Genomic DNA, 17,067 nt, shown 5'->3' with positions numbered 1-17,067 from the left:
AAAAAGCCAGACTACGGTTTGCAACTGCACACGGGGACAAAGAAATCTACTTTTTTGGAGAAATGTCTCTGTCTGAATGAACATAAATACAACTGTTTTGGCATAATGACCATTGTATGTTTGGAGGAAAAAGGGGAGCTTGTAAGCCCAAGAACAACATCCCACCGTGAAAGCACGGGGTGGCAGCATCATAGTTGTGGAGGTGCTCGCTGCAGGAGGACTGATGCTGAATTCACAAAATAGATGGCATCATGAGGCAGGAAATTATGTGGATATATTAAGCAACATCTCAAGACATCAGTCAGGAAGTTAAAGCTTGGTCGCAAATGGGGTCTTCCCAAATGGACAATTACCCCAAGCACATACTTCCGAAGTTGTGGCAAAACGGCTTAAGGACAACAAAGTCAAGGTATTGGAGTGGGCCATGACAAAAGCCCTGACCTCAATTTTATAGAAAATGTGTGGCAGAACAGAAAAAGCATCTGCAGCAAGGAGACCTACAAAACAACTGACTCAGTTACAACCAGCTCTGTCAGGAGAAATGAGGACAAAATTCACCAACTATGTGGAAGCTTGTGAAGGCTAAATCAAATCAAATGTATTATTAAGCCCTTCTTACATCAGCGTATTTCTCAAAGTGCTGTACAGAAACCCAGCCTAAAACCCCAAACAGCAAGCAATGCAGGTTGTAGAAGCACGTGAGGCTAGGAAAAAACTCCATAAGAAAGCCAGAACCTAGGAAGGAAACCATAGAGAGGAACCAGGCTATGAGGGGTGCTACTCTAAACGTTTGAATCCAAGTTAAAACAATTTTAAAGGCAATGCTACTAAATACTAATTGAGTGTATGTAAACTTCTGACCCACTGGGAATGTGATAAAGAAATGAAAGCTGAAAAAAGTCATTCTCTCTACTATTATTCTGACATTTCACATCTTAAAATAAAGTGGTGATCCTAACTGGACCTAAGACAGGGAATTTTTACTAGGACTAAATGTCATGAATTGTTAAAACTGAGTTTAAATGTTTTTGGCTAAGTGTATTAAAGGGTGTGTCGAGCATGACTGAATCTACAAATCACACTTGCATCATAACATAACTACTAAATATTATTTGTAGATCACTTCATCCACAAATTTACCCATGATACACCACGATTTTGATGCATCTCGAACACCGCAATGTTTTACTTACCGATTCTGTGACAAAAGAGCTGCCCAGAGTCATCACCACCCACACACTCAAAGCCCAGCAATCAATGAAAATGAATCATACCTTAGGTAAGCGGTCGCCAAGGTACCCAAAAGATTGGAAGCCAAAAATAATGAAAACTGCAGATGAAAACTGTAAACGCATTAACAATTAAGTGTGTTTACAGTTTGCAATATCATTGGAGACAAGAATATTCCTGTGAGAAGTAGAAACCTAAGTATTGGTGGAAGTAGAAGGCTTATTGTTGTCCATTAGTTTACTTCAACTAGGGTTAAGGGGGAAATATAAAGAAGAATACACAGTATACTAGTCAAAAGTTTGGACACCTGCTCATCAAGGGTTTTTCCTTTTCTACCTTTTTCTACATTGTAGAATAACAGTGAAGCACATCACAACTATGAAATAACACATATTGAACCATGTAGTAACCAAAAAACAGTGGAAACAGAAGTCAAAAATATTGTTTTATATTTTGAGATTCTTCAAAGTAGCCACCCTTTGCGCACTCTTGCGCATTCTCTCAACCAGCTTCATGAAGGTAATCACCTGAAATGCATTTCAATTAACAGGTGTCCTTGTAAAAAGTGAATTTGTGAATTTATTTCCTTCTTAAGCGTTTGGGCCAATCAGCTTGTTGTAGAGTAGGGGTGGTAATACAGAAGATAGCTCTATTTGGTAAAATACCAAGTCATATTATGCAAGAACAGCTTAAATAAGCAAAAGAAACGACAGTCCATCATTACATTAAAGACATGAAGGTCAGTCAATACGGACGCATTTCAAGAACTTTGAAAGTGCAGTTGCAAAAAACATCAACGCTATGATGAAACTGTCTCTCATGAGGACCGCCACAGGAAAGGAAGACCCAGAGTTACCTCTGCTGCAGAGGATAAGTTCATTAGATATACCAGCCTCAGAAATTGAGCCCAAATAAATGCTTCACAGAGTTCAAGTAACAGACACATCTAACATGGGTTCCGAGATGGCACAGCGGTCTAAGGCACCAATCTCACTGCTAGAGACATCACTACAAACCCTGGTTCGATTCCAAGGCTGTATCCACAACCGTCCGTGATTGGGAGTCCCAATAGGCGGCGCACAATTGGCCACAGCGTCGTCTGGGGTTAGGGCTTGGCTGGGGTAGGCCGTCATTGTAAAAAGAATTTGTTCTTAAAACTGACATGCCTAATTAAAATAAAGGTTACATAAAAAACTGTTCAGAGGAGATAGTGTGAATCAGGCTTCATGGTCAAATTGCTGCAAAGAAACCACTACTAAAGGACACCAATAAGAAAGAAGAGACTTGCTTAGGCCAAGAAACACAAGCAATGGACATTAGACCGGTGGAATACTGTCCTTTTGGTTTGATGAGTCCAAATTTGAGATTTTTGGTTCCAACCGCCGCGTCTTTGTGAGATGCAGAGTAGGTGAACGGATGATCTCCACATGTGTGGTTTCCAACCATGAGGCATGGAGAGGAGGTGTGATGGTGCTTTGCTGGTGACACTGTCTGTGATTTATTTAGAATTCAAGGCACACTTAACTAGCATGGCTACTACAGAATTCTGCAGTCAACGCCATCCCATCTGGTTTGTGCTTAGTGGGACTTTCATTTGTTTTCAACAGGACAATGACCCAACACCCCTCCAGGCTGTGTAAGGGCTATTTGACAAGAAGGAGAGTGATGGAGTGCTGCATCAGATGACCTGGCCTCAACGATCGCCCGACCTCAACCCAATTGAGATGGTTTGGGATGAGTTGGACCGCAGGGTGAAGGAAAAGCAGCCAACTAGTGCTCAGCATATGTGGGAACTCCTTCAAGACTCTGTTGGAAAAGCATTCCAGGTGAAAAAGACTGGTGAAGACAATCCAAAAGAAGGATACGGTGCAAAGCTGTCATCAAGGCAAAGGGTGGCTACTTTGAAGAATCTCAAATATTATATATAGTTTGATTTAACACTTTTTTGGTTACTACATGATTCAATGTGTTAATTCATAGTTTTTATGTCTTGACCATTATTTATACAATGTAGAAAATAGTAAAAAGAAAAACCCTTGAATGAGTAGATGTGTCCAAACTTTTGTCTGGTACTGTACGTACAGAAAAATAAATATATGGGGATTGGAAATGATGCCAACTATTACATTGATAGAAACCACAATCTGCAGTATTACAGTTTATCTAACCCCTAAAAAATGTTAAATTAAAATGATGTTTCACAGTATGCAACATCAWGAAACTGGATGATTCATTTTGTCGGAGTGAGGAACTGAGTGAGTAGTAAAGCATACTACTATCTCCTCATGAAGGCATTCAAAACAAAATGCCTGCCATCATGACACTCCAGTTTTTTTTACCATAACTGCAGCCACAATGCAAGGGAAATGTTTATGTTGATAATGCAATACACCACAGTCAGGAAAGCATCGTTAAAMCTTTTGACAAATACTGCTGCACTAGGCTTCTGACTGAAAAGCCTAGGGGTGAAAACAAAAAGGTCTCTGAGATAGTCTACATTTTGTTGCCTATATCAGCTTGTATTGGTTAAGTCTACCTCGGTGCTGCATCTCCACAATGCCTTCATTATATGGCCCAGTCAGTGTTAGAGTAAGAGGTGCTCTGTTTTCCGACACTCGTCCTGGTCCACAGGACCAGATGGTCATTAGGATTCAGTCGGAGGCAGATAAAGTATGAATGTCGCCAAAATACTTGATCTCAGTGAAGAACGCTGGACAATATGTTACATGTGAAGACACAGAACTAAAATGGACATGATTAGGAGATGTGGTAAAAACACACATGTATAGACCCTTCAGAACGTATTCACACCCCTTGACTCATTCCACATTTTGTTGTGTTACAGCCTGAATTCAAAATGGATTAAATAGATTTTGTTTCTATCATCTACACATAATACACCATAAAGTGAAAACATGTTTTTAGACATTATTGCTAATTTATTGAAAATTAAATACAGAAATATCTAATTTACATAAGTATTCACACCCCTGAGTTAATACTTTGTAGAAGCACTTTTTGGGTAAGTCTGTAAGAGATTTCCAACACCTGAGCTGTGTTCGAATACCCATACTAACATACTGTATACTACATACAATTAGTTAATTTTAGTATAGCACTTAACCTGTCTACCGGAARTTGATGCCGTTGCTATGCAACTTCTTGCTAGCGTGTTAGCATAACAAATTACTAGCTAGACATCTTATGACTTCATTAACAATGTCCATTRATAACGCACAACGACTATACCACTTCGCTAAGCTAAGAAAGACACGAATAATCAAGTTAATAAACGTTGGGTAGTTAGCATATAGGTAGCTAGCTAAYATAAGGGTACATACAAGCAACAGCTGTAATGATATACTATGCAGTTCATAAAGCTAGCATAGCTAACAAATTGTCAGCCAACGTAACATGGAACGTACAGTAACATATTTGGRAAGTCATTACTTTTTTATTACATTGCGCAACATTTTCTTAACATTTGTCATAATTAGTTAAAGCAATGTATTTGTATCCAATCTCGCCGGATTTCGACTGCATATTTTCCTCCATTTTCTTCAAATCTGAAAAAGTTGTGAAGCCACGCCCATCTTCTGGAGAATTGCATTATGGGCCCTAATGTGCAGTGGACACAGAAATAGTGTCCACTGCTTGTATACTTCAAACGTTGGCATTTAATCCTAGTAAAAATCGCCTGTCTTGGGTCAGCTAGGATCACCACTTTATTTGAAGAATGTGAAATGTCAGAATAATAGTAGAGAGAATGATTTATTTCAGCTTTTATTTCTTTCATCACATTCCCAGTGGGTCAGAAGTAGGTCAATTAGTATTTGGTAACATTGCCTTTAAATTAGATGATGCTATCTATTTTGTGAAGAGCACCAGTCCCTCCTGCAGTGAAGCACCCCCAAACATGATTTGCCACCACCGTGCTTCACGGTTGGGATGGTGTTCTTGCTTGCAAGCTCCCCCTTTTTCCTCCACATAAGAGGCATTATGGCCAAACAGTCTATTTTGTTTCATCAGACCAGAGGACATTTCTCCAAGAAGTACAATCTTTGTCCCCATGTGCAGATGCAAACCGTAGTCTGGCTTTTTAATGGCGGTTTTGGAGCATTGGCTGAGGTGCCTTTCAGGTTACATCGATATAGGACTCGTTTACTGTGGATATAGATACTTTTGTACCTGTTTCCTCCTCATCATCTTCATAAGGTCCTTTGCTGTTGTTCTGAGATTGATTTGCACTTTTCGCACCAAAGTACATTCATCTCTAGGAGACAGAACGTGTCTCTTTCTGAGCGGTATCCCAGCTGCGTGGTCCATGGTGTTTATACTTGCGTACCATTGTTTGTATACAGTTGTGGCCAAAAGTTTGAGAGATGACACAAATATTAATTTTCACAAATTCTGCTGCCTCAGTTTGAATGATGGCAATTTGCATATACTCCAGAACGTTAAGAAGAGGGATAAGATGAATTGCAATTAATTGCAAAGTCCCTCTTTGCCATGCAAATGAACTGAATCCCACAAAACATTTCCACTACATTTCACTCATGTCAGTGATTCTCTCGTTAACACAGGTGTGAGTGTTGACGAGGACAAGGCTGGAGATCACACTGTCATCCTGATTGAGTTCGAATAACAGATTGGAAGCTTCAAAAGAGGGTGGTGCTTGGAATCATTGTTCTTCCTCTGTCAACCTTGGTTACCTGCAAGGAAACATGTGCCGTCATCATTGCTTTGCACAAAAAGGGCTTCACAGGCAAGGATATTGCTGCCAGTAAGATTGCACCTAAATCACCATTTATCAGATCATCAAGAACTTCAAGGAGAGGGTTCAATTGTTGTGAAAGAAGGCTTCAGAGGAGGCCACCCGCCCAGTCAGCACTAAGAAAAGTGGCCCAACCCAAAGTCCAGAGTTAGGCGGCCACGCCGGCAAATCCAAGGAAGCTTAACTCGCTCAAAGTTTGATTCGCCCAGCTGCAGAGAGTTCAGGGCATCGCCCCAGTCAAGCATATAGAGTGACTATGGCTCAGCCAGGTCCGTGAATGGGCACATGGCCGCAGCTACCAGGGTTGTGTGAAGTTGCATCTGCACCACGGGCACAAGTAAAGTCAGGGCTCACGGTGAAGCAGATAATAGCACCCTTTTGGAGGCCATGCGACTGGGGTTGTCACCAGATAAGTGGACGCAAAGAAGCCCACCCTATGTCTCCTAAGAGTAGAATAGAACACAGTCCATCGAGGTGAATGCAAGCACAGTATCAGTATATTCAAATGCCGCAAACACAGTACCACAGGGATATATCGAGCTGTCAGATCGCAGGAGACTGAGAGGTAGCCCACAAAGTCATCTCATTTCTCTGATAGGAGATAATTCCGCTCTTCTATCCGTGATTGTGAGCTCCATGTCGCCAGAGAGAGTGCCCATCCACTCGGAAAGAAGATGACATTGCTCCCAAGAGATCCAGAGGTATACGAATAGGCGCTAGCCACGTGCACAGAGCTCCATGCCCAGACATATTCGAGCCTCCCTCAGTCGCGTCCTAGTTGACTCCCAACACCATAAAGTGGCAGTAATATCCCCTCGAGCACCACGTATAGAGTTAAATGCACTCGCTCGTAGGTCGAGGATTAGTACATTCGTGAGGCCCAGATGCAGAGGGGTCTTACATACGTCCACAGTTTCTCAGAGTGACCTAAGCCACACAGATCACGCTGTATTGAATGACACCGACACGCTCAGAATCCACACAGAAGTTAAGATGCTACCACCTGTCCACCGAGTGGTGACAACTTGCTCTCCCCAGACCCAATGTCGCATGGAAACAGTGTCTCGCCGAGGACGAGACAGTAAATGCTGCCATTCTAGTCCCAACGATGGGTAAATGCTGGAGCACCTTGCACGTCCATATAAAGGTACATGAGACCAATTGCACATGTAGACATAAAGGCCCGTGTTCTCCGTGATATCATCATGTAGCTATATTCGTTATCACTTGGTCCTATGATGCTGTCTATGACATTTGTCTGGCTACACTCGCTCTCATTATTATTGTTCTCTCTATTATAGTAATCGTATATATTATATATATATGAGGGCGTTGTTTATGTGGTATTAATTTATTCTGATTAATTATTCTAACGTTCTGTTGTTATTATGTTCTTATGTTCTCCTTTTCTTACTTGATTAGTTTTGTTGAGTTGTGTAGGTGATTAGTATATTGCTCTTCTTCTTCTATTGTCCACTGTGTGTTGATATATCAGATTCTTTTGATATTTGTGCGAAGTCCTTTGTATATGTTCTAGGATTGTGCGGCTACAGATAGTGAATTGAACAGCATGCCAGGGGCGGATTGCAGAGGTCTTGAAAAAGAAGGGTCAACACTGCAAATATTGGAAACTCTTTGCATCAACTTCAATGTAATTGTCAAAAGCCTTTGACACTCTATGAGTAAGTAACATCGTCTTGTAGATGTATACATGAGTGCCAATGTAGTAAATGCCTCCCACCATAGATGTCAACGAGTAATCTGACGAGACCAAACCTACATATAAGATCCAAGCATGTAAGAGCTGCAGCCAGATCTCATTGATGAGAAGACGAATAGTTCTGTGCATGACTGATTATTGCTACACAAAGTACAGATTGTTATGGTGGCCACTCGAGCTTATGAGTTAGATGACACCGGTGCGCTAGAGTCCACATGCCTCCTCTATATAACGCAATGTAATGCCTGCGTTTGGAAACATTGCTCAAATGATTGAACCAGACTTGGTAGGAGGTGGTCAGTGAGAGGTACCATTTGGCTCGGAGTCTGTGGCTGATAGTTGCAGGTCTTGTTTTGCCATTCCCATGTCCAGACAAAATTGAATGTCAGAGCCAACACGCCAAGGTCCCACGAGACACCTGCCCCAGTGCACGATTATAGGAAAATGAGCCGCTAGCGCAGTCCAGAGTAAATGCGCCAGCTCTTGCCAGAAATAAACACTGCCACCTCCCCAGTAGCGCATGACAAGTAATGCCCCTACGCATATTCGCAAGGGACACTTGCCCCAAATCTATGTAGATTTAGGCCCCAGAAGCTTCTAAAGCGCCGATGAACGATCCATTGTAGCTGGAGAATTTTTCAAAGCGTTTAAAGCACAGTCAAACTCTCTGGGTATGTAAACTTCTGACCCACTGGAATTGTCGCATCACAGCTGAATATGATAATGCCCTGAAGTATATATAATAACTCTATAAGCCGTCCAGAGACGTTAATGGTACAACAAGATCCGATGTGGGAAAAATGCACTCTCAGTCGCTAGGCAGTAAGTCGCACAAAGCTCAGATATCGCTACGCATGTTACCACACTTAACTATGTCCAAAAGGTACAGTATATTGATATGTTGCTAGAAGAGCAAGGAAGTTCCGTCTAGAAAGATTGGACCTTTAGAAAAACTAGATATTTTCAATGAACTTCGGATCATCCGCCAACCTAAGTGTAGGGTGGCGTGAAATAACTGACCTCAGGGACTGAATATTGACGAACTGGTACTCAAGGACTCCCATTAGATCAGATCCTATATCACTAGAGAGGAGAAATGCTCACAGCATGCACACACCTAAGTAAAATAATCTAAACATAAATAAAATAAGGTAATGGTTAGTTGGCGACGTATTCTCGAAAACCTTGTGCACACACACAACGAGATCTGTTTCACTGTCAAAGGTTCACTAAATCGTGACTTCTCATGGGTGTTTAAAATAATGACTATAAATCCAATACTCCGAATCTACGAGCTCGAGATAAGCAGATAATTCCTTCTCGAGTTTCCATTGACTATACAGAAGGAGTCCTCTTCTCTATATTATCTCTGTTCCCATCTAGGTATTGATTAAACTACAAAAAACATGATACACACTAACGAGGATCACACACAGCTCAATATACAGCGAACTCTTACTGATAGTCATTTTGGATAATATACATCTTTAGGCTGCTAAGAAATCCTACAGTGATTATCGTATTTATGGCCTCATAATTAATCTTTTTAAAGCATTAATTTTATGTTTTCCAGTATCTTGTACACCTAGCGGAGAGACGAGAAGAGAACTCTTGATTTATAGAATTTCATTAATAACTGCGCGCAGGTGGTCGACACTGGTGGACAGATTAAACTCCAAGAGCATATTTGACTCCTCATTGTGTTAATTCACTTAGATTCTGTTCCGGTGCTATTTTGTTGTTTGTTTATGCACGGCATGGCACAAAGAGTCAGAAAACTCCTCGACGCTACCTATTAACATGAATGTCTTATCACAAACGATACAGTTCATTCACCACAGTGACATTTTACTGTAGACAGTGGAGCACGTCACAACTAAACCATATGCGCAGGGACACACACTAGGCGAGCGAGAGAGACAGTCCCAGTATACTAAATAGCAGCGTCTTGGGTTTCGTTCGCTACTCCTGGAAGTTCTGCACACCAACTGGCTGTTATTACTTATCTCTGCTCTCGTCTCTCTCTCACAATACAAGTCGAATTGTATCTCCTCTTGCCACATTTAAGTTTTACTGTTAAAGTGCCTCTTCTGTTGTACATCAATATGTCGTCATGTCTGAGTCTTTTTGGACATATCTTCTTATGTTCTGCACAATCAGGTCTTTCCTTCTTTTCCACTCTCTCTGGTCAATTTCAGGTTTTCACGTTACTATTTCGGTGTCGAGTTACACTTACAAGATGTTGTCGATTCCTACTCTCTTCCCTCTACGTTCTCTTCAACACTCCCATCACGATCGCACATTCTTTAAACCTCTTGTCAAACTGTCCTTTCAACAAGTTCCCATTCGGCCCTCACGTATGAACATTCACTGAGCGGTTTCCTTTTCTCTCTGGCAACTGAGTTTAGGAAGGACACCTGTATCATTGTAGTGACTGGGTGTATTGATACCACCATCCAAAAGTGTAATTAATACCTTCACCATGTCACAAGGGGGATATACAATGTCTGCTTCTTCTTTTTTACCTATCTACGAATAGGTCCCCTACTTTGCGAGGCATTGGAAAACCTCCCTGGCCTTGTGGGATAAATATGGGTTTGAAATTCATTGCTTGAATAATTGTATGTGTGAGGTACAGAAATTAGTGTATTAAAAAAATCATGTTAAAACACTTATATTGCACACTTACAGTGGCTTGCGAAAGTATTCACCCCCTTGGAATATTTCCTATTTTGTTGCTTTACAACCTGGAATTAAAAATAGATTTTTTTGGAGGTTTGTATAATTTGATTTACACAACATGCCAGCAATCTTTAAGTCCTACCACATATTCTCAATTGGATTGAGGTCTGGGCTTTGACTAGGCCATTCCAAGACATTTAAGTGTTTTCCCCTTAAACCACTCGAGTGTTGCTTTTAGCAGTATTCTTAGGGTAATTGTCCTGCTGGAAAGTGAACCTCCATTCCATTCTCAAATCTCTGAAGAGCTAAAAACAGGTTTTCCTCAAGTCTCCCTGTTTTTAGCGCCATCCATCATTTCCTTCAATTCTGACCAAGTTTCCCAGTCCCTGCTGATGAAAAACAATCCCACAGCATGATGCTGCCACCACCATGCTTCACTGTGGGGATGGTGTTCCCGGGGTGATGTGAGGGTTGGGTTTGGCGCCAGACAGAGTTTTCCCTTGATGGCCAAAAAGCTACATTTTTGTCTCATCTGACCAGAGTACCTTCTTCTATATGTTTGGGGAGTCTCCCACATGCCTTTTGGCAAACACCAAATGTGGTTGTTAATTTTTTTCTGGCCACTCTTCCGGAAAGCCCAGCTCTGTGGAGTGTACGGTTAAGGTGTCCGTATGGACAGATATTCAATCTCCGCTGTGGAGCTTTGCAGCTCCTTTCAGGGTTATCTTTGGTCTCTTGTTTGTCCTCTCTGATTTTCATGCCCTCCTTGCCTGTCCGTGAAGTTTTGGTGGGCGGCCCTCTCTTGGCAGGTTTGTTGTGGTGCCATACTCTTTCCATTTTTTAATAATGGATTTAATGTTCAATGTTTCAGATATTTTTTTATAACCCAACCCAGATCTGTACTTCTCCACAACTTTGTCCCTGACCTGTTTGGAGAGCTCCTTGGTCTTCATGGTGCCGCTGCTTGGTGGTGCCCCTTGCTTAGTGGTGTTGCAGACTCTGGGGCCTTTCAGAACAGGTGTATATATACTGAGATCATGTGAAAGATCATGTGAGTAAGTAATTTTCCCATTTCACGTCACCAATTTGGACTATTTTGTGTATGTCCATTACATGAAGTCCAAATAAAAATCAATTTAAATTACAGGTTGAAATGCAACAACAACAAAAAAAACGCAAAGGGGGATRAATACKTTWGCAAGGCACTGTATTATGAGYCCATGCAACTTATTATGTGAGTTGTTATGCACATTTTTACTCTAGAACTTATTTAGGCTTGCCATAACAAAGGGGTGGAATACTTATTGACTCAAGACATTTCAGTTTTTCGTTTTTAATTMATTTGTAAAAATGTACACTTTGACATGATGGGGTATTTTGTGTAGGCCAGTAACCAAAAATTCTCAATGTTTCAATCCATTTTAAATTCAAGTTGTAACACAACAACATGTGGAGAAAGTCAAGTCGTGTGAATAGTTTCTGAAGGAACTGTAAAATCAGATAATCTGAGATGGTATCAATGCCTATTGCACAGGAAGTGAAGTAATCGTTAATCTATTTTCTTCCTGTCTTCCTGTAATGTGAGGGTATCTGTAGTCTGCACCTTCAACATAATGTGGTTGTGGTTGTAAACACATTAACAGAAAAGGGTGTGAAGTGAATGTAAATTTGAATCATCATATACCTGTTTGTAGTAGTCCAGACGTGCTGTCAGTTATATCAAAGAACTTCTGGATACTGAGAAGGACCCCTGTGAGATAAAAAGAGAAACAGTATTTCATTAGTTAGTACAAAAGGGACCCTCCAATACTTATCAGCATCAGAAATGCCCAGTGGTGACCCGTCATTCAGGGCAGGTAAGGCAGCTCCAAAATGCAGGWGTTTCAGCCTAGCTCAGTGCTTTTTGTGATGGTGGGGCAGCCATTGGAAAATAAGGAGCTTAGGTGTTGGTAATGTGCTCTAATAATTTGGTCTATTTACCCCTCTTAATTTCCCCTACTGTTTTGACTTGGTGGTGCACATGTAGCCTATAACCTGTTTTAGAGAAATGTAATCATTGAATTTTGTAAGAGCTTTCATTGTCTGCGTATAAGCCCCCTTTATTTATCCTACGGTTCTGACTTGGTGTACAGGGAGAACACTGTAAGAACGGACCATTTTCTGAATTCTGTCGCTGTACATTTCAAAAGCACTAAACAAATAGTTATATTGACTACGTCCGTCCAAGCTCGCTCATTAATGTCTTAATCGAAATTACAGATGGCCTCTTATCCGCTTGTCGTCMCCTTATGCCATAGTTTGTACRTCTCAATTGTCAKTAGAAACCACATTTGTTCAGCCATATCAGCTATGTTTTTTTAAAAGGCAGTAAATGAGGCTGAATTAACTGTTCCATTGCCAGACAAGGCTYCGCTGACAGCCAGGTGTAGCAGTGGTAAGATGTTGGGACTGCTGTTGGGAMAGCTTTATGTAGGCCCTAACAGTTTGTGGGCACCGTTTGTCACTGTTGTAGTGCAATTAATGTTTAGTGTTGTGTTGTGGCTTTGCTGGCATGCCTCCCACTTTATTACATTGTTTTTCCCCACCAAGATTTACATGCTAAAATCGCCACTGGAAATGCCCATGCATTATCTAAAACAAAACTAACTGCAATGCATCCAACAAGTTTATAGAGTCACAAGCTTGATGTAGGTTAGTGGCAGGAAACYTAGCAGTTATGAGCGTTTTGGTCAGTAAGTGAAAGGTTGCTGGTTCGAATCCCTGATGTGCCGTTGTGCAAGCGCTTGACTGAAAAGTGGCCAGTGCCACCACAAAAAGGGGACGTTGCAAGCTTGACTGCAGGTGTTAGCTGTTTTCAATAGAAGTGCTGAAAGACTCTCACCTGCGATTGTGTATCGGTCCATGTAATTGATTAAGTTGACATAACAGAGCACAGCTACTGTTATATAGGAGCGTCGTGGAGAGAGGACTGTTGTCTCCACTGTGGATGGTTCATCAGTAGGAAGGCTGTCAGCTATGGAACCGTAGCGTGTGGAAGTTTCATTGGAACCTGAACTCAGACGAGTCTTCTCTCCATCCTGCAGAGACATCACTGACCCATTCGTCTCCATGGCTCCCAACCCTGAGATCTGAACAAGGAAGGTAACATATGAAGAGGGTGACACAATCGGAGGGGTGGGGCAAACTGGATCAACTCCCAAATTCATATATGRAGCTATAGATACAACTGCATGTATTGCAGATTGCACTTTTAAGGTTGACATACAGCCTCTGACTAAGAGTGACATGCTCCTCAGAGTTCCGGTGATGAGAAAGACTATTGTTGTATCACATTTATTCATAGATACCACTGGTAAAAATCAAGAGTGTGTATGTGACGTCTACAGGTTTGAGTCTAGCTAATCTCAGGTAACCCAGGCCGCATGTCCCCTCGGYTAAGGGCTGTTCTTMTGCATGATGCAAAGCGGAATRCCTGGATACAGCCCTTAGCCGTGGTATATTGGCCATATATAAACAAACCCCGAGGTACCTTATTGCTATTATAAACTGTTAACCAAAGTAATTAGAATGGTAAAAATATACCTGATATACTACGGCTTTTTAGCCAATCAGCATTCAGGGCTCGAACCACCCARTTTATAATACGTAACATATCATACTAATTTGAGTATACCGGATTTACGTTTACTATGTTATGTGTAGTCTATGGGACCAGTCTGATCCACTCTAACCAACCACCCTAAAGTAACCTTCCATGAACGTTTACTATGTTACGTCTAGTCTATGAGACCAGGCTGCAGTCTCTGGTCAGCCTTTAAGAGGGCAGTGCACAGACCTTTCAGGGGGCAGGTGCTCAAAATGAAAGACTCTCTGCTGCGCATATCAGCCAACCAGACCGTATATTGATGAAGATGTATGCTAAATCAAGTGTTACGCAAATGTTATGCTGCTGTGGCAGTACTGTTGATATTTAAAAGTAGGTTGCTAGCTACACACACTCGACCGGTGAACGAATCTCTCAAGCCATGCATGTTTGGATAACGGTGCAATCTCCACATATGGCAGACTTCTACAGGGCAGATCAACCAGTGCAACCAACAGACGGGGTGGGGGGTGGCGAACTTGACAATGACTTGTGGGCAGTGGGTTCCAAACAACAATTACAAAAAAATGTATACAAAAAAAATATTTTTGGGGGAAATTACACCACCTCCCACCCAAAAGGGCACTTTGAAGACTGGAAGGACAAAGAGGCATGTGCTCTGGCGAAGCCGGTTGACTCACCTTACTTGTAGAGAAACGCCAATGTCATCCTCCTCTCTTTCATGTTGACAAAACGGTCTATCTTGCTTGCTCGCTAGCCTAACTTCCATTCATGGGCAATGTTAGCGAGTTAACATAAGCTTTCTACATCTAGCTTCTGTACATATCCTATGAATTAATGGTTGGATCAGAATCATGTTATAATCACTGGCCAGTACGGAGAATGAAGTAAAACCACAAGTCCAAATCCCTATCTCCATCCATGGCTAATTTAGGAAAGGGMMAATTTTTGCTAGCCAGCCACCGGAGTACAACAACACAACGAGATGTAACAATTCAAGTTGTTTCTGTCAATGACGTATGCTCTGAAAGCGATTTGATAGGAGAGACGCCAAATAAAAACGGACTTCCCTTGACATTTTTTTTATTTTCGCCAGGACCATTTACAGTTGAGTTTGCTCAGTTCAGCTCAACGCTGATTGGCACATTTTTATACTTTTTTTTGTCAAGACAGTATCAGATAGATGGCCTACATGTAGAGAGAAAGAGGGGCGCTGTTTAGCTCGCTATGATGCTTTCTCCTATGAGATACTTTACCCTGCCTCCGTGTACATATCTACCTCAAATACCTTATTATTATCTATCCTGATGCCTAGTCACTTTACCCTGCCTTCATGTACATATCTACCTCAAATACCTTATTATTATTATCTATCCTGATGTCTAGTCACTTTACCCTGCCTTCATGTACATGTCTACCTCAAATACCTTATTATTATCTATCCTGATGTCTAGTCACTTTACCCTGCCTTCATGTACATATCTACCTCAAATACCTTATTATTATCTATCCTGATGCCTAGTCACTTTACCCTGCCTTCATCCTCAAATACATCAACTGCACATTGATCTCAAATCAAATCAAATTATTAGTTACATGCGCCGAATACAACAGCTGTAGACCTTACAGTGAAATGCTTACTTACGAGCCCCTAACCAACAATGCAATTTAAATCAAATGAATAGAATAAATAAATGCGAATAAGAATAWGAAATGAAAGTAACAAGTAATTAAAGACCAGCAGTAAAATAACAATAGCAAGACTATATACAGTAGGGTACCGGTACAGAGTCAATGTGCGGGGGCACCGGTTAGTCGAGGTAATCGAGGTAATATGTACATGTAGGTAGAGATATTAAAGTGACTATGCATAGATGATAACAATAGAGAGTAGCAGCGGTGTAAAAGAGGGGGGGGCAATGCAAACAGTCTGGGTAGCCATTTGATTAGATGTTCAGAAGTCTTATGGCTTGGGGGTAGAAGCTGTTAAGAAGCCTCTTGGACCTAGACTTGGCGCTCCGTTACCGCTTGCCGTGCAGTAGCAGAGAGAACAGTCTATGACTGACATCGCCTGGTATAGAGGTCCGGGATGGCAGGAAGCTTTGCCCCAGTGATGTACTGGGCCATACGCACTACCCTCTGTAGTGCCTTGTGGTCAGTTGCCATACCAGGCAGTGATGCAACCAGTCAGGATGCTCTCGATGGTGCAGCTGTAGAACCTTTTGAGGATCTGAGGACCCATGCCAAATCTTTTCAGTTTCCTGAGGGGGAATAGGTTTTGTCATGCCCTCTTCACGATTGTCTTGGTGTGCTTGGACCATGTTAGTTTGTTGGTGATGTGAACACCAAGGAACTTGAAGCTCTCAACCTGCTCCACTACAACCCCGTTGATGAGAATGGGGGTGTGCTCGGTCCTCTTTTTCCTGTAGTCCACAATCATCTCCTTTGTCTTGATCACGTTGAGGGAGAGGTTGTTGTCCTGGCACCACACGGCCAGGTCTCTGACCTCTTCCCTATAGGCTGTCTCATCGTTGTCGGTGATCAGGCCTACCACTGTTGTGTCAACGGCAAACTTAATGATGGTGTTGGAGTCGTGCCTGGCCATGCAGTCATCTGTGAACAGGGAGTACTAGGAGGGGGCTGAGCACGCACCCCTGAGGGGCCCGTGTTGAGGATCAGCGTGGTGGATGTGTTGTTACCTACCCTTACCACCTGGGGGTGGCCTGTCAGGAAGTCCATCATCCAGTTGCAGAGGGAGGTGTTTAGACCCAGGGTYCTTAGCTTATTGATGAGCTTTGAGGGCACTATAGTGTTGAACGCTGAGCTGTAGTCAATGAACAGCATTCTCACATCTGTGTTTATTTTGTCCTGGGTGGGAAAGGGCAGTGTGGAGTGCAATGGAGACTGCATCATCTGCAGATTTGTTAGGGAGGTATGCAAATTGGAGTGGGGTTTAGGGTTTCTGGGATAATGGTGTTGATGTAGTCATGACCTTCCTTTCAAAGAACTTCATGGCTACAGACGTGAGCGCTACGGGTCRGTAGTCATTTAGGCAGG

At 42.0% G+C, this 17,067-nt stretch overlaps 1 protein-coding gene across 3 annotated transcripts in view; it reads right to left on the bottom strand.

The window, feature by feature from the left end:
* The window catches only part of spns3 (SPNS lysolipid transporter 3, sphingosine-1-phosphate (putative)), a 31,010-nt gene that overhangs the window by 10,552 nt on the left and 3,391 nt on the right, over positions 1 to 17,067 (bottom strand). For 2 of the 3 annotated variants that reach the window (XM_023969257.2, XM_023969258.2), the window contains exons 2-3: positions 13,288 to 13,534; positions 12,091 to 12,156 (exon numbers count right to left, since the gene is read on the bottom strand). In XM_023969257.2, coding sequence (XP_023825025.1) covers positions 12,091 to 12,156; positions 13,288 to 13,516 — 295 coding nt within the window. In that variant the 5' untranslated portion in view covers positions 13,517 to 13,534. Of the gene's footprint in view, positions 1 to 12,090; positions 12,157 to 13,287; positions 13,535 to 17,067 lie in introns of those variants that run through there. The other variant, XM_023969259.1, reaches the window with a different exon arrangement.

The sequence above is a fragment of the Salvelinus sp. IW2-2015 genome, linkage group LG23 (genome assembly GCF_002910315.2).
Source record: "Salvelinus sp. IW2-2015 linkage group LG23, ASM291031v2, whole genome shotgun sequence".
Lineage (NCBI taxonomy): Eukaryota > Metazoa > Chordata > Actinopteri > Salmoniformes > Salmonidae > Salvelinus > Salvelinus sp. IW2-2015.
Note: the sequence above shows the minus strand (reverse complement) of the source record. Positions and strands in the feature narration are given on the sequence as shown.